Below are 21,961 nucleotides of genomic sequence, written 5' to 3' on the forward strand. Positions count from 1 at the left end.
TTCAAAGAAATGAGGGATAGATAGTACTGCTGAGACTCAACAAAGGATCTAATCATGATGTGTAAAGAATTATAACGCTTGTTCCTTATGATGATGATGATCCATAATTGTGTTGGGGGAGATTTAAGAAAAGTTGTTTTGTTTGTACCAAAATTTACACTCAATTGTTTGTACCAAAACTTACAAACATACACATTGTTGTCGAGGAATAAACATTTATCGGTCAAGGATTACACGTGGGAAGGATCGCACTGTTTTAATAAATAACAAGGTTTGTTTTGTTCAAATATCTTATTATCAAGTATGTGAATAAAATTGGATTCCTTTTGTGGATATGGGATGAGGGATGATAGCGATAGTGAAATTAGAAGAGTTAGAGTCAAGAGTGACTTGTCTCCTTCCGTTAACGTATTCTCATTATTAAGTCTCTAAAACATTGTCATTTTGCTCTCTGAAATAATATGATATCATCATTTTACTTAAGTCATGATTTTCTCGTGGAGTGATAATATTTATATCTTAGATCTTCAGAAAGATACGCGTCACACCCTAAACAAGACCTTTGGTAGAGGCCGGAGGGGGAATATTGGGAGAGCATCTAAACCCCAATAATGATTGTGCATTTACTTATAAAAATTAATTGTAAAAAAATATAGAAATTGTACTTAATACTTTGTTAACGAACACTAAAAGCCATCTTTTTTCTTTTTTCACTTTTAAAAAAAAAAAAAAAAAACACAAGTTAACAAATGTCTTAAAAGGAAAAAGCCTGTTAATTTGTTCAAATGATGCCACGTTTACGTAAAAAAAGAAATAAAAAAAAGCCAAACAAGAATCATTGATTATTTTTACTTAAGAATATCACTTTAATCTTAAGCAATTAAAATCTGTCAAGATAATATATATATATATATATGGGCATATTAGATTTGAAATCTCTTTATTTTATCTTTAATATTAATTTGGTCCTTATAATTTCAATTGCATTAATTTTTTCTTACATTTTCTTAATCTAATTGATAATACTTTTAGAAATTTGAACTAAAATCAATTGAAAAAAAATTCCGATTATAAAAATGGTTTATAGAGATGAGCATGAGAATATTGCACCAAGCTATGCAAATTTTAATTTATTTTTGACCGACTCTAGGTTATGTTATTGGTTAGTTTGAATGTCGGAATGATAATAAATGATAATAAACTAATAACAAAAATGTTATAAAAATTAATAATTTTATAATTTTTTATTTATTAATATTTCATAGAATAAAAAAAAAATATGAAAGAAGACTCATTTTAATAATATGTGTTGGCAAAATTTCCAAATTAGCCATGTGAATTTTTAAATGCATTTGTCATCAATGCAAACATTGGCACGTGAAGCATTCTAAAGTATCCAATCAATGACATCAACGTGCCAAAATCCCAGTTGATTTATAGGGAAAAAAAAAGCGTATGTTTTAAAATAAAAATAAAAATAAAAATAAAAATATTAGTAGTAAATTTTACAAATATTCGTAATTAAAGTTTTAATTTTTTTTATGAATTTATAATTATTTTGTAAGACTACCATTAAATTGTGATTTTTCTATTTTTATAGAATATAATGCTTGTAATTTAATAAGATTACATTTGAATGATAGAAATTAGAAACTAAGAAGAATTATATTATCAAAAGTCTTATTATTAGTAAAAATATTTATATGTCAATGTAATTTAAACATTTGGTTTGAATGTGAGATTTTCGTGCAGGAATGGGGAAATAGAATTCCAATTAATCAGGGGATCTCATTCTACTTTGAAAATTGAATTAGAAGTTACATTTCTATTTTAGACACACCCAAACAATGTAAAGAAAGAGACTTGAAATGATATTTTCATTCCACTTCTCTATTTTGGTAATCTAAACATGACCTAAGAGCAATGATATTTTCTTATGATTTTTTAATTTTCCTAAATGCTTGGGTTCTCCATCCCACTTTCATGAACAAGGTAAGAGACGTTTGGGAAAGCACACATGTGGTTGGATGGGCGGGATTCAGATTGAAGTCCAAACTGAAAGCTTTGAAAGAAGCACTAAAAGTGTGGAATAAGGAAGTTTTTGGGATTGTTGAGTTTAAAATCAAAGAAGCAAAGGAGGAATTGCAGGCTTTAGAAATAATTTCAGAGGAGAGATCATTGCATGAGGAAGAGCTAGTAAGAAGAAGAGAGGTTAAAGGGGAGTTGTGGAAGCTAAGGAAAGTGAAGGAATGGATCCGGGTATAGAAATCTAAAGCAGATTGGGCGTTAAAAGGAGATAGGAATACTATATTCTTCCACATCCTGGCTACAAAGCGTCAGAGTAGAAACTTGATGGACTCCATTACAATAAAGGGCAACACTTTCAATAACCCTGCAGAGATGAAGAAAGAAATTGCAAGTTATTTTGGTGAAGTTTTTGCAGAACATTGGAAGGATAGACCCAAGATTGGAAGAATGTATAGGTCCATTGAACTAGCTCAAGTTGAGATGTTGGAGAAGGAGTTTTTTGAATCAGAAATATGGGCATCAATCAAGGAGTGTGATGGGAATAAAGCACCTGGCCTTGACGGATTTAATTTGATTAGCACGCAAAAGGGGTGGAAGATTATGAAAGTTGATATTCTCAAATTCATGGCTAAGTTCCATGAGAATGGTAAGTTGGTTAATGGTTTGAATTGTTCTTTTGTAACACTAATTCCTAAGAAGCATAGTGTAGACGTCCCCGAACGCCCCGGGAAGGATGAGTCCCGTTCTGTTCATTTGGGGTTCACTACAGTTCGGACTCTCAAATTGTCACGGTTCTAAATCTGAACCAAAGAGTCCAAATCCGGCAAATCGTTTTGAGAAAACAGATTTTGAAAGAAGTGCCAAACATGGATTGCTTTGCCAGATACAGAGTCGCCACCTAAATGTTTTATTTTGGGGAAATTTAGGAAACCCTGACTCGTTGCCTAAGGCCACGTGTCCGTCATCACCAAAGTTGCCTCGGCTGGGGAATTTGGGTACGATTGGGGAAGGTCACTTCGTGAGCACCCCCGCTCGCCCGATCAAAGATCGGCCTCTACTAACGATGATATCTAATTTTGAAAACTTTATGCGTTCTTATTCCGGTTATTAGCCTAGATTTACTATGTGATGCGCACAGCATACAAGTATAGACTGGATCGTCTGAATTGGAACAAAACATTTCATGTTTATTTTTTTAAAGTGGTTTGATGGTGCTACCCGCAAGTAGGCTAAGACGTGGATTTGCCACCCTCGGGTGGGCTTAGAAAAACATGATTTTGCCATTATCTAGTGGGCTTAAAACACACATTTGATGAATTGTTCCAATTCAAATAACCCAACCTTCACCCACAAGCATTCAGGCAGTTATATCACATAAGCATATAGCCTCATGGTAAGCATGCTATTCATGGCAGTCACTCACACGCATGCAAGGATGCTAAAGCATAAAACTTACCGAGTACTCTAAGCCAAAACAAAAGCTAATTAGAAATCCATGCATGATCCTAATTATACGGAAATGCCTAATGTAACACATACAAAAATGCAACTATAGCAGGCTCGGCTATTCTAAACATGGCATATGAAATGCTACAGCTAACATGTATTCAACTTGGAATTGAAAATACGATGCAGTTAGTATGATGCGCCGAGCCCGGTGCATGCAAAACAGATGAATGAATGCAAACATGCTATCATACTGTATGCTAATTAAAACATGCCCTAATCTAACCATCATAAGCGGGTAAATAAAAGGGAGAAAGACGTGGGGTTGGAAGACATACATCACACACACGCACACTTATTACAACATTGCCCTCGCGCAGAGGGTCCGAAAGAATAATACAGTCCCAAATAATACAATCCGAATAAATAATACAGTCCAAATATGTACAAAAATCCTAATTAATTACCAAATTAACTAAGAAAACAATAAACTGGCATGCAAGCCAGGGGCTGCCTTGACTCTTCTTCAGATGATGAATAATGCATATCCGGGTTGCCTTTGCACGGAAATCCACTGTGATGCCCCAATTAGCCTCTGTTTTGTAATAATTTTTTGGAAAGCGCGCCAAGCCTCGGAAGACTGCTGATTCTTGATTTGCTGCAACAGAGAGCAGGAAAGGGGCATGGCAATGTATTTTCACAAATGTATGCATGCTTCGATCCTCGTGCCACCAATCACGCATCTCGATGCATGATGGCCGAGGAGTCGAATTGCAGGACTCAATATGAAATGAATGCGCATATGGACACAACAAGGCCTAGACTTCATCATGGATAATCCGGAGTGTCGGCGACCGAGGAATTGAGACACGTTCCGTCACTCGGAGTACGAAACGCCCCTCGTTTCCCGTGCTCGGGCTAACTCCTATCCCGAACATGATGCAATATGCATCACATGCATGAAATGCAACTAAGATACAACCTATCATGCACAATGCTAGGAAATGGCATACACGATGCACGAGATAACATGGCATACACAATGTGCTAACATACGGCCTAGCATACACAATGCTATGAAATGAAATGGCATATACAATGCGCAATGGATTTACACCAACATGAGTGGATCTCAGCCGCACTCACATTAGTAGCCATAAGATGAAAAATGAGACACTTGAAATGCGTGCACACATGCACGCAAACCGAGGACCGATCCTAAGGCACAAATGCCACTCTACCAAAGCATGGCAAGGCATGGAATATGGTATACAAGCATGCAAATTTCAGTACCGAAATATGATGCAAAACAGCCCCGAAACATGGCAATATGGTACCCGATGCATGGAATGAGACCCGAAACATGAAATTAGGTACATGGAATGACCTATGGCTATGCAAAAAATGCATTATTTGAACATGAAGTGTGAAGACAGAATCAAGAAAGTCCCAAAACAAGCATATTTACATTTTTAATCAAGGCCAAAAGGTGAACAAAAATAGGGCTAAGTTAACATGCAAAAATGGCCCCAAAAGAGAGATAAAGAAGCAAGTAGCAGCTGATGGCCCCAAATAATGAACATCCCTTCAACAAAGTTGAAGAGGGGCTCAAAATAAGGTATTTTACAGTTTATGGCCGAGCCCAAAACAGTGCACAAGTAAGCTCAAAATACTATGCGAGAAATAGGCCTAAAAGAAGGTTTAAACACAAAGTGTAAAAAGGGAGCTTCAAACAGCAAAAGACCCTTGATCAAACATGAAGAGGGGGTCAAAATAAGACTATTTACAGTTTGGACCAGAGCCTAAAAACACAAGCACAAGGGGCTAACAAAACATGCAAAAATAAGGCTAAAAGAGGGATAAAGAGGCAAGTGACAAAAGGAAGCCTCAAACAGTGAAGAGCCCTTCAACAATGTTGAATAAGGGCTCAAAATAAGCCACTTTACAGTTTATTACCACACTCAAAACAGTTTACAAATGAGCCTAAAGTACTATGCAAGAAAGAGGCATACAAGAGAGGTAAAGAAGTAAGTGTAAAAAGGAAGCCTCAAACAGGGAGAGGCCCTTGAAAAAACATGAAAAGGAGCTCAAAATAATGCTATTCTCAGTTAGGGTCGGATCCCAAATATGCAAGTAAGAGGAGCTAATATATTGAGCAAAAATAGGGCCAAAGAGAGGGATAGAAGACTTACCCTTGAAGACCAATGCTTTAACAACTCTTGGACCAAGTTTGGGAGCCCTTGACCTCTGGAAATGGCCTTGAAGCTGCTAGAATGGAGTGTGGATTGGTTGGCTTGGAGATGGTGTAGAAATGGTGTAGGACTTGAGGGGTTTTGATGGTTGGAATATAGAGAGAGAGAGAGATTGAATGCAAGAGGCTTAAACCAAACCCTCTAACCCTCAAAACACAGCCTGGGGTGCTGGTTATATAGACAAGAGTGTAGGAAAAAAGGGGGGGAGGAAATGGATTTCAAATTTTTCCCCAAAAGTGCAGCCCCCCGGATACACAATCTGGGGCGAAACAGAATACATATTTGTAATGTACCAGAGGTGGGGACCATGGCCGGCCGGGTATCTAAGTTGCAGGTGGTCGGCCGGCAAGGGCTCCCAGATTGGTGGCCTTCTATGTGTGCACAATACAACCATGTGGTAAAAAACTGGAGAAAGTAAACCAGGAGAGAGAAAAGTCCACTTTTTGAAGGGGTTCAAAAGGGTCAAACACAATTACTGGTCGGCCATGTGATATTGGTGGCCTCCCAGGTATGTACAACACAAATATGTGGTTTAGGGTTAGAAAAAGTGGCCTACAACCACGAAACGTAGCCTACGGCCACTGAGAGATGATCTACGAGACCTCTCCCTCCCTTTAGGAATAGAAAACAGAGAAAACAGAGCTTGGTTCGTAAACCGAGGTAAAGCATGAAAGAGTCCGGAAGTCCGGAGGCAAGGCTCGCAGCCGAGACTCTGAAACCTCTGAACGAGCACGATATGTAACATCACCAAGCGCTCAATCGGTGACGTCTGAGTCTTAAGGTCGGTTAAAAATGGGGTGTCTACAGTTGCCCCTCTTTGACAGAACTCGAAAGTCATAAGTGACGGGAGTGAATGTCAAAGCCCAGAGACGACCCATTTTTGACAAGGCCGAAGACTTAGACAAACATGCAAGATTACAAAGATGTGCCCGCAGGTATGCCCGCAGGCAGGGGGCAAGATGCAAAATGATATGCAGGAAGATTTTGATAATTGGACTTATACGCTACGCGAAGCCGGTTTGAAAATTGGACTTATACGCTACGCGAAGCCGGTTTGATAATTGGACTTACACGCTACGTGAAGCCGGTTTGAAAATTGGACTTAGACGCTACGCGAAGTCGGTTTGATAATTGGACTTACACGCTACGCGAAGCCGGTTTGATAATTGGACTTACACGCTACGCGAAGCCGGTTTTGAAAATTGAGGATTCATGCAATGCACTGTAAAAGTGGCTAAAATGCAATGTAATAGCTAAGAGGTAAAGGTACCTTACAGGGGCAATTGGCAATGACTTACCTCATGCTGCTGGGGATTTTTCGCTTCTCCTTGGTTGAACCGCAGGTACTACTTTTCTCCCTGACTATGGTCGCAGCTTTCCCTATTTTCCAACAGGGTGACAGACTAGGTTGGATCAGTATCCAGAATTGGGGTGCATACAGATGCTATCTCAATCTATGGGGCTGCCATACAGATTTCAAGCCGAGGATATACCCCTGGGTATTTAAACCAGACTTTAGTCTCAAAAATCCCGAACCTTTGCGTTCTAGGCAAGAGCCATTCGAACTCTAGTTTATACCGTCTCAGTTGGTCTCTTAGGAACTCACCGCAAACACAGGCAGGTGGCTATACCAAACCACCAGAAGTCGTTCGGGCACGACAAACACCAAAGGAATTGCACCTTTAGAGGATTTAAGGTCTCCTAGACCGGAAAGTGCACAAGACGGTGCGAATAAATGCAAGTGCAATGCGCAAAACAACGCGAATGATGATACATGATTTAAGGTCTCCTTAGACCGAACGATAAAACAGATATGGTGCAATGGATGTAATAGATGTGATGCAATAGATAATAGATGCGATGCAACAGAGAGTACAATAGATGCAAAATGGTGACATACTCCAACCACGTTGGACTCGTGAGTGGAGGAAGAATAAAGAAAATTAATCAGGAGCGCGCTCCATGCATCCTGAGATAAATTCCAGACACGCTGAAATCATGTGAGGAAGGGGACAAAGAGAGAAACATAGGGACTTATCCCAGTGTTTCGGAATGGTATAAGCATTGGAACGCATTCCGAACACTTTTAACCGAAGGGGGAGAAACATAGGGACGTATCCCGGCGTTTCAGAATGGTGTGAGCATTGGAACGTATTCCGAACACTTTTAACCGAAGAGGGAGAAACTTAGGGACGTATCCCGGAGGTTAGGGACGTATCCCAAGGGTTAGGGACGTATCCCAAGGATTAAGGACGTATCCCAAGGATTAGGGACGTATCCCAAAGATTAGGGATGTATCCCAAGGGTTAGGGACGTATCCCAAAGGTTAGGGACGTATCCTAAGGATTAGGGACGTATCCCAACGATTAGGGACGTATCCCAAAGGTTAGGGACGTATCCCAAAGATTAGGGACGTATCCCAAGGGTTAGGGACGTATCCCAAGGGTTAAGGACGTATCCCAAGGATTAGGGACATATCCCAAAGATTAGGGACGTATCCCAAGGGTTAGGGACGTATCCCAAGGGTTAGGGACGTATCCCAAAGGTTAGGGACGTATCCCAAGGGTTAGGGACGTATCCCAAGAATTAGGGACGTATCCCAAGGGTTAAGGACGTATCCCAAAGGTTAGGGACATATCCCAAGGATTAGGGACGCATCCCAAGGATTAGGGACGTATCCCAATGTTATGAACAAGGAGGAGAAACATAGGGACGTATCCCGGTGTTTCGACAAAGGAGAAGAAACATAGAGACGTATCCCAGTGTTTCGGAGAGGAGGAGAAACATAGGGACACATCCCGTTGTTTCGGAATGGAAAGAGAAACATAGGGACGTATCCCGTTGTTTCAGAATAGAAAGAGAAACATAGGGACGTATCCCAGTGTTTCGGGGAAAAGGAAGAAACATAGGGACGTATCCCGTTGTTTCGGAATGGAAGAAGAAACATAGGGACGCATCCCGATGATTCGGAAAGGTAGGAGAAACATAAGGACGTATCCCGGTGTTTCGGAAAAGAAGGAGAAAGGGAAACGTAGGGACGTATCCCGGTGTTTCGAAGGAAGGGAGAAACGAAAACGTAGGGACGCATCCCGGTGTTTCAGAAAGGTATAAGAAACAAAAGGACGTATCCCAATGTTTCCAAACAAAGGAGGGCACAAAACAATGCAATGCAGGTGCACAAGACAGTGCGATAAAATGCATTTTCTATGCAAGTATGGGGGCATTTTCTATGCAACATTGAAAGCATATTCTATGCAGAAACATAACGATACGCGGCACACATGCAACCGAAGTGTATATGAAAGTTCACATTCTATGCAATGGAAGGGCATCAAACATGTACTCTGGTGCCTCCGATTTACCTTTCGGAGGACTTGGCAACACAACTCTGCTCGAAAAAAGGACACCCTGTTTACATTGGCGAGAGATAACATCTGCTGCTACTTTAATTGCCATTCTGACTTGAAGCAGGCTTAAGCTTGGAGTAGAGGCACACTCATTCTTCGGAACACTGACAAGGCCTGAAGAGGTACATCCGGAGTACAATCACGGAGTTTTCCGAAGTTGAAGCACACTCAGATACCCGATATTTTCCTCTTTTGCTTTTGTTTTGTAGTCTAGAACCCATATAGCTTCAAATAGGTCCTGGTTTTACTGTTCTGACATGACCTGGGTTGAACCCTGCGGTTTTATGAAAGAACGAATCTTGTTTTGCACAGATGTGGAGAATGACACGGCACTCGGAACGTAGAACGATTTTATTTTGCAATTGATAAATGAGTTCTCGACCGGGTATTGAGCCTACGACTGAACACAGCGCACTACGGCTCAACAACGGAAAACAAAAGGTAAATAACCTAAACACATCGAGACACGCTCGAAACGACTCAAAGCAAGAATCGAGACAAACAAAACAAAAGACACGACACACAGACGTGCACAGGGAGCCTGTTTCACCGGGTATTGTTTCCTACCCTTTCTTATTTGTGATCCTCACATCACTCGGCCCTCAAGCTCTATTTTTCTGAAAAAGCCCTTTTCTTACTTTTTCTCTCATCGCACATCTCTCTATTCTTCAATCTCTCGTTTTTTTTCAATCCCTCCCCTGGGTGGTTGATGGATAAACAGGAAGTCGTGGGCCCTTGCCCCTGGTATTCTACCAGCTTTTGATTCTTGTTCACAACAGTGAATTCCTCCCACAGAGGGGTTGCGCTACAACCGGGTATGTAACAAATCTGTAGCTGACATCAGTTGATGATGCTCTGCTGGGAAGTTCGGGCATGATCAGATCTATCCAGATGAGGGAGTGGAATATCTCACCCCATTCCAATTCGTGCTTCGCACTTGTCTTGATACCTCGTTGCTTGGAGGATGAGAGAGCTTTCAGCCCTTTGACTTCAGTTGTGCGCTTTCTGGCAAGTAGAGTGCCCTTTCTGGCAAATGCATTGACAACAGGGAAAAGACAGGAAGCCTGACTCAACTGTGCCCCTAGTTCATTATTTTGACCATTTTTTGTTTTGGTTTTCTACTAAAACAATTTTGACCAACATGAGAGTTAGATTAACACACTTGTTCGATTTTTGATTTGAAATCATGCAAGTCAGGTTATGAGCACTGAAAATTTTCCTTTTTGGGTCCAAGAAATGGTCCAGTTTTTGGAAAAGATGGAACAATTTTCGAGAAAATTAGTCAACCTCAGTAAAAATTCTCAAAAACTATTTTTGCAAACGGCCACTGCTCAACAAGCACGGAACCTGCTCTTGAGATGCATAACTTCAAATTCGAAGGAAAATTGCCCCTTGCTTGAGGGGAGCTGCATGGCAACGGACAGTCGCCCCTTGTTTGAACGGCACTGCAGCACATTGAATGGCAACAGAAAGTTGCCCCTTATTTGAATGGCACCACAGCGCATTGCTATTGCCCTTTGTCTGAATGGCACAACAGCGCATTGAATGGCAACGGAAAGTTGCCCCTTGTCTGAATGGCCCCGCAGCGCCTTGTAGTCAGTTCTCAGAATGACGAACACAACCAAATTCTCGGATATAGAGAAAGCAAAGATGATCAAAACCATTACATGGGCACAATCGATTTGGAGTGTTTTACGGCTGGACTTTAGAATGAAGTTGCCTACGTATCCCAAACGTGGGAATCAAGCCATACGTAGTTCAGGGTTAAGGTACACTCAGGTATTAACCTCTCCTTTTGCGCTCTAACTTTTGCCAAGGCCGCCTTTTGTGGGTTTTCAACCTTGCAAGCTATGTTTTTCTTCTTTTCAATTTTGTATCTTTTCATTCTTTTTCATTTTTTTTTTCTTTTTTTTCATTTCTCTTTTTTTTTCTTTTATTCTTGTTGTTATTTTCTTTTCCTTTTTTTTGTTCTTTTCTCTTGCTCTAACTTTTGCCTAGGTCGCCCTTCCGGGTTTTCGGCCTAGCGAGCCTCTCAAAGGGTAAAAGTGTAACAAGTCCATGCCAAATGGTTTTAGGGTTTTGCAGTCATCCGTATCCAGGAGAGTGGTCGTTGCATTGATTTACTGAAGGATCCGTCTTCGACTTTTCGAGCATATCGGACATTTTTGTCCCTAGTTCGAGGGGTGCTTTTGTTCTAGCTTCGCAAGCCTCTTCTGATGAAATCTGATCTTCTTGATCTGACTTTCTTGCCTCTTATTCGAGGGCTGCTTGGAATCTAGCTACGCAGGCCTCATATCGCGGTTGACCGTTTGAACACTCTGAATCCAAGGTCTAGGTTTGAAAGCAAGGGCTCAAGTCTCGAGGCTGAGAGCGATCCTAAGCTGCACAATCTCAAGAGCGATTCCACACAAGTCTTCGCAGGACCGCTCAAAACATTTTGTTTTTGAAAATTTTTAAGAAAGCGACAAATCGCTCACGCTGAAGATAGTGTGAAACCATTCTGGATCAAGTCAGGGTCCTTCTCAGTACTCACACTAACAAGCATGATTTCATTCATTAAGGGGCTTAGCACGCCTCTCTTTCTCTCAATTGATCAAAATTTTGCAAAACCCGAGGAATTCATTCCTCTTCGTTTTCACCGTAGTGTTCAAAAAGTTTTGAAAAACTTAGGTCGATACAATGAATTCAAGGCACAGAAAAGACACAGCTTCTAGTCAGATACTGTCATCTCATTTGGAATTTCTGGTACAACTGGCACACAGCAGAAGCAAACATAAAAGCATGAAAAACCACTGCTGTTCATTCGAATCTGCTGGCGTTACTGGCTCCAAGGCAGAAATAGACTCAAAACAAAAACGAAAAGACAAACACAAAACAAAATGGTGACGCCCGAGGTAACACCCCCCGGAATCACCCGACTCCTATACAACAGGACTGACTCGATACAACAAGACAAACCCAAAACAAAAGAGACTGCCTCAAAACAAAAAGACAGACTCAAAAACAAAACAACAAGGCTGACCCAATACCTAAGTCAGAATGTACAAAAACCAACATTCACAAATGCTCAAAACAGTGCGTGCCATACACCATATCTGAAATAAACTGAACGCCGCCCGCAGGTGGTTCATCCCTCGATCACATCACATTATCCCCTACAAGTTCACTGATCAAGTGCCGATAGACTTTGCAGGACCTGGTGCGGGGATGATCCCGTTGTCAATCAAATTTTGTATCTCGTGGCGGAGACGGACGCAACTGTTGGTGTCATGACCGGTTTGTTGATGGAAAGCACAGTACTTAGTCGGGTCATGTTTTGGAGGGAGAGGATCGGGTAGAGGCCGTTGCTCTAACGGTTTCAGATGTCCTTTCCTCAGTAGGACCCCCAGGGCTTTAGACAAAGACATATAGAGTTAGGGTGAAAACCCTCTTGCTTCGGGGTAGATAGTCTGAAGTTCGGGGGTTTGAAGTGGATGCACCAACAAAGGGGGTGGCTGCTCTTGGTGTGGTGGTGGCGACCATGCCCACTTCGGAAGATCTTGCAGCTGCGTCACCGCTGGTGGTCGCATTCGAACTGCGGGTAAACGCCCTCCTGGGCTGCTCCTTCTCCTGGTCAATGAGGCCCTACTTCATAGCATCCTCGATCTGTACTCCCATCTCATGCAAATCTGAAAAGGTAGGGAAGGGGAGCACGATCATTTTTTGCATTAGTTTGGGCTGGAGGTTGCGCACAACCATCTGTATTTGATCTTTATCCGTTGGCCTAATGGTCATCATTGAGGCCTTGGCCCTCCAGCGGGCCACGAATTCTGAGAAATTCTCCTTAGACTCCTGCCTCGTCGTCTCAAGATCACGGGTCGTAATCTCGATTTGGGTATTGTATGAATATTGTGCGACGAAGGCCTCGGCCATCTCCTCCCAGCTTCGTTTCACTAAATCCTCTAATTTGGCGTACCAGATGGCCGCAATACCGACAGGGTCCTGCCAAAAAGGGAAAGTTTTTGTAATCTTGTCAAGCCCATCGGGCGCAGAACATCTGAAAACAAACTCAGGTAGACCATGGGATCTCCTGACCCATCAAAACGGTTGATTTGAGGCATCTTGAACCTGTCCGGCAGTGTCACAGCTGCGTCGATGTACCCGTCCTCAATGTCCGGGATGGACTTTACTCCTTGGGATTTTTTGAACAACTTTTCAAGCTTGCTCAACTTCAACGCTGTATGGTCTACCTCGAACTCAAAGGGAGAGTCCGGTGGGTTGATTGGTGCTTTAGACAGCTGGGGTAAGATTGGGGGCAGAGCCGGCCCTGTCGGAATGTCCGTACCTTCCTGGACATTTGGTGTCTCCCCGGGTATTGGATCTACTGGTGGGGGGAGCTTGATGCGAAGCAGATACTCCGTTTTGCCGTTGTAATCTGGTGATTAGCTCTGCCTGCTGGGCCATGATCGCAGCCTGCTGTTTGGCAAATTCCATTTGCCGAGCAGCGTCTTGCTGCATGAGTTTCATACTTTCTTGGAGTTGACGCATCATTTCCTCCATCCCTGCCATGTTCTGCTGTTCCGGCTGACTGACTGGTGAGGTGACTAAAAACTGATAAAACTGAGGCCTCAGCCTGACTGTTCACTGGTGGAGTGAATAGGGGCCACTGATCTGGTAACTGCTGAACTGGTGATTTGTGCCTGACTAGCCCTTTTACTTTGCCTCTGGCAAAGGAACATTGATTGCCCTTGAACTGAATCTCTGACCTGACAAAGTCTATCAGCACAAGTTCGATGAACCTTGGGGGATATCGGAGCCTTCTGAAGCTATGGTTCCAAGACTACCTAGCAAAAGAGAAAACATGCAGCATCTCAGCTCAACTTCACCAAAACAGATGCGAGTGTAGCAGAATGACTGTGCCCTCTACTGAATTCAGCCTCCAAAATTCAGCCTCAAATCTGATACCCTCAGGTAAACTGAATCCCAAAATACTGAACTGGTGTCCGCAGGCCTGATGCCCAAACTTGCAAACTGATACATGCATTCCTGTAGAGACGCACTCTAAAAGCACATAACAGATAATTGAGAGCCAAAACACCCCTATGGAGGGGTAGGGTTTCCCTGTCCTATTTTGTCAGGAGCTAGGGTTTCACTACGCACGCAGCGGTTTCAAACAACCTCTATCGGGTAAGCAACCTGTCTTAGTTTGGAATGGTCACTATGGATTCCGAATATGCACTAGGTCGAATGGTCAAAAAGGGTGCCCTGGTCAAAAAGGGTGTTCCGGTAAAACCGGGGTTTGTGTTCCCATACTAGCAGAGCCCACAACCGGTCAGCCTTATGGTCATGTCTCGACAAGACAAGCCTCCGGCAAACCGTTCAGGAATAGCAGATGGCAAACACGGTGTCCTAGGCGCACCAATGCAAATGCAATGCAAAGAAACACATAATTGTTGTCAAAACCAGATATCAAGAGTTCGAGTCAAGTTCTCTAAATCCCCAGCAGAGTCGCCAGAAACTGTAGACGTCCCCGAACGCCCCAGGAGGGATGAGTCCCGTTCTGTTCATTTGGGGTTCACTACAGTTCGGACTCTCAAATTGTCACGGTTCTAAATCTGAACCAAAGAGTCCAAATCCGGCAAATCGTTTTGAGAAAACAGATTTTTAAAGAAGTGCCAAACATGGATTGCTTTGCCAGATACAGAGTCGCCACCTAAATGTTTTATTTTGGAGAAATTTAGGAAACCCTGACTCATTTGCCTAAGGCCACGTGTCCGTCATCACCAAAGTTGCCTCGGCTCGGGAACTTGGGTACGATTGGGGAAGGTCACTTCGTGAGCACCCCCGCTCGCCCGATCAAAGATCGGCCTCTACTAACCATGATATCTAATTTTGAAAACTTTATGCGTTCTTATTCCGGTTATTAGCCTAGATTTACTATGTGATGCGCACAGCATACAAGTATAGACTGGATCGTCTGAATTGGAACAAAACATTTCATGTTTATTTTTTTAAAGTGGTTTGATGGTGCTACCCGCAAGTAGGCTAAGACGTGGATTTGTCACCCTCGGGTGGGCTTAGAAAAACATGATTTTGCGATTATCTAGTGGGCTTAAAACACACATTTGATGAATTGTTCCAATTCAAATAACCCAACCTTCACCCACAGGAATTCAGGCAGTTATATCACATAAGCATATAGCCTCACTCACACGCATGCAAGGATGCTAAAGCATAAAACTTACCGAGTACTCCAAGCCAAAACAGAAGCTAATTAGAAATCCATGCATGATCCTAATTATACGGAAATGCCTAATGTAACACATACAAAAAATGCAACTATAGCAGGCTCGACTATTCTAAACATGGCATATGAAATGCTACAGCTAACATGTATTCAACTTGGAATTGAAAATACGATGCAGTTAGTATGATGCGCCGAGCCCGGTGCATGCAAAATAGATGAATGAATGCAAACATGCTATCATACTGTATGCTAATTAAAACATGCCCTAATCTAACCATCATAAGCGGGTAAATAAAAGGGAGAAAGACGTGGGGTTGGAAGACATACATCACACACACGCACACTTATTATAACATTGCCCTCGCGCAGAGGGTCCGAAAGAATAATACAGTCCCAAATAATACAATCCGAATAAATAATACAGTCCAAATATGTACAAAAATCCTAATTAATTACCAAATTAACTAAGAAAACAATAAACTGGCATGCAAGCCAGGGGCTGCCTTGACTCTTCTTCAGATGATGAATAATGCATATCCGGGTTGCCTTTGCACGGAAATCCACTGTGATGCCCCAATTAGCCTCTGTTTTGTAATAATTTTTTGGAAAGAGCGCCAAGCCTCGGAAGACTGCTGATTCTTGATTTGCTGCAACAGAGAGCAGGAAAGGGGCATGGCAATGTATTTTCACAAATGTATGCATGCTTCGATCCTCGTGCCACCAATCACGCATCTCGATGCATGATGGCCGAGGAGTCAAATTGCACGACTCAATATGAAATGAATGCGCATATGGACACAACAAGGCCTAGACTCCATCATGGCTAATCCGGAGTGTCGGCGACCGAAGAATTGAGACACGTTCCGTCACTCGGAGTACGAAACGCCCCTCGTTTCCCGTGCTCAGGCTAACTCCTATCCCGAACACGATGCAATATGCATGACATGCATGAAATGCAACTAAGATACAGCCTATCATGCACAATGCTAGGAAATAGCATACACGATGCACGAGATAACATGGCATACACAATGTGCTAACATATGGCCTGTCATACACAATGCTGTGAAATGAAATGGCATACACAATGCGCAATGGACTTACACCAACATGAGTGGACCTCAGCCACACTCACATTAGTAGCCATAAGATGAAAAATGAGACACTCGAAATGCGCGCACACATGCACGCAAACCGAGGACCGATCCTAAGGCACAAATGCCACTCTACCAAAGCATGGCAAGGCATGGAATATGGTATACAAGTATGCAAATTTCAGTACTGAAATATGATGCAAAACAGCCCCGAAACATGGCAATATGGTACCTGATGCATGGAATGAGACCTGAAACATGAAATTAGGTACATAGAATGACCTATGGCTATGCAAAGCATGCATTATTTGAACATGAAGTGTGAAGACAGAATCAAGACAGTCCCAAAACAAGCATATTTACAGTTTTAAGCAAGGCCAAAAGGTGAACACAAATAGGGCTAAGTTAACATGCAAAAATGGAACCAAAAAAGAGATAAATTAGCAAGTAGCAGCTGCTGGCCCCAAATAATGAAGAGTCCTTCAACAAAGTTGAAGAGAGGCTCAAAAAAAGGTATTTTACAGTTTATTGCCGAGCCCAAAACAGTGCACAAGTAAGCTTAAAATACTATGCGAGAAATAGGCCTAAAAGAAGGTTTAAACACAAAGTGTAAAAAGGGAGCCTCAAACAGAAAAAGACCCTTGATCAAACATGAAGAGGGGGTCAAAATAAGGCTATTTACAGTTCGGACCAGAGCCTAAAAATACAAGCACAAGGGGCTAACAAAACATGCAAAAATAAGGCTAAAAGAGGGATAAAGAGGCAAGCGACAAAAGGAAGCCTCAAACAGTGAAGAGCCCTTCAACAATGTTGAATAAGGGCTCAAAATAAGCCACTTTACATTTTATGACCACGCTCAAAACAGATTAAAAATGAGCCTAAAGTACTATTCAAGAAAGAGGCATACAAGAGAGGTAAAGAAGCAAGTGTAAAAAGAAAGCCTCAAACAGGAAGAGACCCTTAAACAAACATGAAAAGGAGCTCAAAATAATGCTATTCTCATTTGGGGTCGGAGCCCAAATATGCAAGCAAGAGGAGCTAATATATTGAGCAAAAATAGGGCCAAAGAGAGGGATAGAAGACTTACCCTTGAAGACCAATGCTTCAACAACTCTTGAACCAATTTTGGAAAACCTTGACCTCTGGAAATGGCCTTGAAGCTGCTGGAAAGGAGTATGGATTGGTTGGCTTGGAGATGGTGTAGAAATGGTGTAGGACTTGAGGGGTTTTGATGGTTGGAATATAGAGAGAGAGAGATTGAATGCAAGAGGCTTAAACCAAACCCTCTAACCCTCAAAACACAACCTGGGGTGCTGGTTATATAGACAAGAGTGTGGGAAAAAAGGGGGGGGAAATGGATTTCAAATTTCCCCCCAAAAGTGCAGCCCCCGGATACACAATTTGGGGGGAACCAGAATACATATTTGTAATGTACTAGAGGTGGGGACCATGGCCGGCCGGGTATCTAAGTTGCAGGTGGCCGCCCGACCCTCTTCATGGCCGGTCGACCAAGGGTCAAAAGGCTCAAGAAGTTTTAGTGGCCGGCCACCCCAGATTGGTGGCCTCCCATGTGTGCACAACACAACCATGTGGTCAAAAATTGGAGAAAGTAAACCAGGAGAGAGAAAAGCCCACTTTTTGGAGGGGTTCAAAAGGGTCAAACACAATTACTGGCCGGCCATGTGATATTGGTGGCCTCCCAGATGTGTACAACACAAATATGTGGTTTAGGGCTGGAAAAAGTGGCCTACGACCACGAAACATAGCCTACGGCCACTGAGAGATGATCTACGAGACCTCTCCCTCCCTTTGGGAAGAGAAAACAGAGAAAACAGAGCCTGGTTCGCAAACCGAGGTAAAGCATGAAAGAGTCCGGAAGTCCGGAGGTAAGGCTCGCAGCCGAGACTCTGAAACCTCTGAACGAGCACGATATGCAACATCACCAAGCGCTCAATCGGTGACGTCTGAGTCTTAAGGTCGGTTAAAAATGGGGTGTCTACACATAGTCCAGCCATTGTTTAGGACTATAGGGCAATCAGTCTTATAAATTCAATGTACAAGATTCTATCAAAGTCCCTGGCCGACAAATTTAAGCATGTGTTACCACGCATCATTAGTCCAGCACAATCTGCATTCTTGAGTGAGAGAAATATTTTGGATGGTACATTGGTAGCAAATGAAGTGATAGATTGGTGGAAAAGAAACAAGATAAGTGGGCTAATTATAAAACTTGACTTTGAAAAGGCGTATGACACAGTAAAGTAGAATTTTTTGTTTGATATGTTGAGCAAATTTGGTTTTGGGACAAAATGGGTGGAATAGATGAAATCTTGCCTAGCTTCTGCTAGTGTATCAATTCCTGTGAATGGGTCTTCATCTGAGGAAGTGATTCCACAAAAACGTTTGCAGTAAGGGGACCCAATTTCACTATTTTTGTTTAACATTGTTGCTGAAGGTTTAAACATGCTTCTGGTAAGAGCAAAAGAGTTAGGTCTGATAAGAGGGGCTAGTATTGGGGCTGGTGGTGTGAATGTATTGCATTTACAATTCGCTTATGACATAATTTTATTTTGCAAAGCAGATTGGGTGGAGGTCAAAATGTTAAGAGAGTATTGAGGTGTTTTGAAGTTGTGTCTGGATTAAAAATTAATTACCATAAGAGTGATGTCAGTGGAGTGGGTATTGATGAGGCAATAGTTGATGAGTTTGCCTCTAGATTAAATTGCACAATTCATAAACTTCCTTTCAAATACTTGGGCTTACCTTTAGGGGGTAATCCTAGAAGAAATCAATCTTGGAAACCTGTAGTGGATATGTTCAAGTCTAAATTAGCCGGTTAGAAGAAAATAGTGCTTTCTTTTACTGGGAGGGTAGCCCTCATTAAATATGTGCTAGCCAATGTACCAATTTACTACATGTAAATTTTCAAGATACCTCAAGGAATTGTAGAGGAGCTTGAGAAGATACAAGCAACTTTTTTGTGGAAAGGCACTGATTTAAAGAGGAAGATCCATCTAGTAAAGTGAAAGGAGGCTGCAGTCAGTAAAAAGTTTGGGAGACTAGAAATAAGGGATATGAAAGCAGTCAATGAAAGCCTTCTTGCCAAGTGGTGGTGGAGGCTTGGGTTTGAAGATGATGCACTTTGGAAAAAGCTAATTTGTATCCGGTATGGTTCTGTTGGTAGGAGATGGTTTCCATTCCGCATGGTTGATAGTTCTAGCTTAAGGATATGGAACGATATATTATCAGTAGCACAAGCAAATCCCAGAATTCTTAAGTTTTTTTTATGGAAAATGTTGGGATTAAAATTGGAAATAGGTGTAGGATTATGCTTTGGGAGGATGATTGGCTGGGTAGTGGTTGTCTTCAAGAGAAGTACCCGAGGCTACTTAGTATTTCCTATGTCAAAGAGGTAACTTTGAAAGAGCTGATGACAAAAAAATAAGTTATGCGGAGTAGTGTCTCAACTTTAGAAGGAATTTAATGGCTTGGGAATAGGAGGATCTGAGAAATTTGAAGATGGTGTTAGGAACAAGGCCAGAACTATGTTTGTAGAGTTTTGACAGCATCATACGGAAAGCTGACAATTCAAGTTGTTTTAAGGTGAAGTCAGTGTTTCACTGGTGTGAGTTAAATGTTGGATCAAGGAAAAAGTTATCTATTTTAATTTGGAATAATGCCGCACCCCCAAAGGCCTAATTCTTTGCTTGGTTGGAGTGGAAGGGAAGAATTAAGACAATTGAGTATTTAAAAAAAAATTAGAGTTGTCACTACAAATGTGGGTGTTGTGTGTGCTTTGTGTAGCTTAAGAGAGGAATCACTTAACCACATAATGATTCACTACCCTTTCGTTTGGAGAATATGGTCCAACATCATCAAATAGTGAGATGTGCAGTGGGTTTTGCTAGGCTCAGTGGAAAGCTTGTTGTTGTGGTGGAATGGGTGGAAATTTAAAAAAGAGAAATTTCAGATTTGGAAAACTTTACCAATAGCAATTTTTTGGTCTATGTGGAAACATAGAAATGAAGTTATTTTCAATAAGGTTCAACCCGATTTTGAAGTCCTATGCGAAATCATCAAGGTTAAAGTGGCTTTGTGAATAAAGTCTAATATGGTAGGAAGTGATTATTCAATTCACCAGTTTGTATCAAATCTTCATCAAGTCAGGAAATGTATCAAGTGAAGAATACATGTGCTACTGCTGGTTCTGAAGGTTCTGGTGAAGTATTGTATCAAAAATGGTGGTTGAATGTTATGGATCATGTCTGTTGTCTTGAAACAGATACTTTGCTGGGGTGTTTTGTTAGGTCTCACCAGTTGGCTCTTTGTTCTGAATGGTTGTTAGGTGTTTGTTTGTTGCTTGGAAGTGATTGATGGGTGGAGTTCATGGCAGCAGAGTGCTGAGGTTTGATGATTGGTTTGTTCTTGGGTTTGCTGTTACTGTTGTGTGATGTGGCAGATGTGCTTGGGTTAAAGGAGTTATGTTTGAGTCCGAGTATGATGGATTAGGAGAGCATGGTAGTTTGGAGTGTAGTTTGTGCCTTGCTATGTTGCAGTGTTTAGTCTACTGCTTTTGGGTAATCTAAGGGAGCTGTGCTATACATCTGTTAGTTTGGTAAAATTGGCTGAGTTTCTTCATATGAGAGATGTGTGTTCAATAGATGGTTGTTGTTGGGTTTTGACTCTGGTGTGCTGCTGCTGGATGTTATTGCTTCTTAGCTACTCAACTATTTTATGCTGCTGAGTTCTTTCAGTTGGGCTCTGTTGCTGATCTTGGGTAGGAAGAAGCTGGCTGCAAATCTTTTTCTTTGGTTGCTATGTGTTTTTTCTTTGGTTACTTTTGATTGGTTTCTCACCAATCTTGGATCAAGTGCTAGCGTATGATTGTGCTTCTTCTGTGATGCCAACCTAGTTAGGATTGTTGAGGTTAGCTATGATATTTTTTGCACTTCCCTACTTTGTTGACGTAATTTTTGCATGTATTGTGTTTTTTTTTCATCAATAAAGCTTTCGTTTTTTTGTTGATCAAAAAAAAAAAAAAAAAAAAAAGAGTAAGAAATTAGAAGTAAATTGTGAACATTATTAACCACTATCCAACAATATTTATTTTCTGAATAATATTGTTATCATCTCATTTTGAATGGTTCTAAAACTGCGACAAGTGTCTAGAATATTATACGACAACAAAAATTAATATGGTTTGAAATTTCAATAACTTTGAAAAGGATAATTATTATTATTTTTTTGATCGGCAAAGAAAATTTTTATTAATGACAACATACAGAGTATGGAAAAGTACATCAATAAAGAGGAGCTTGAAGCTAACACGAAGTATCAAGCGCCAGTTAGTGAGAAACCAACAAAAAAAAAAAAAGATTCTTTGGAAAAGATTTTTTGGTACTTTAATTAAAAGATTCTTTGGAAACCAACTCCCAAAGCACATCTTGGGAGAATTATTTGGACTTAAAATGAAGAAGCAAAGTAAGTTTTACAAAGTGACCATAATAC

At 41.5% G+C, this 21,961-nt stretch overlaps 1 protein-coding gene across 1 annotated transcript; it reads left to right on the top strand.

Annotated features, from left to right (window-relative positions):
• The first annotated feature begins 1,983 nt into the window (after positions 1-1,983).
• Positions 1,984-21,234, top strand: LOC114293632 (uncharacterized). The gene is made up of 5 exons (XM_082890586.1): positions 1,984-2,259; positions 2,341-2,674; positions 20,595-20,682; positions 20,913-20,971; positions 21,173-21,234. The coding sequence occupies exons 1-5, from the start codon at positions 1,984-1,986 to the stop codon at positions 21,232-21,234; spliced, it is 819 nt and encodes a 272-aa protein (XP_082746712.1).
• Positions 21,235-21,961: the final 727 nt, after the last annotated feature.

This window comes from Camellia sinensis, chromosome 10, assembly GCF_055761805.1.
Source record: "Camellia sinensis isolate YWXY chromosome 10, ASM5576180v1, whole genome shotgun sequence".
NCBI lineage: Eukaryota > Viridiplantae > Streptophyta > Magnoliopsida > Ericales > Theaceae > Camellia > Camellia sinensis.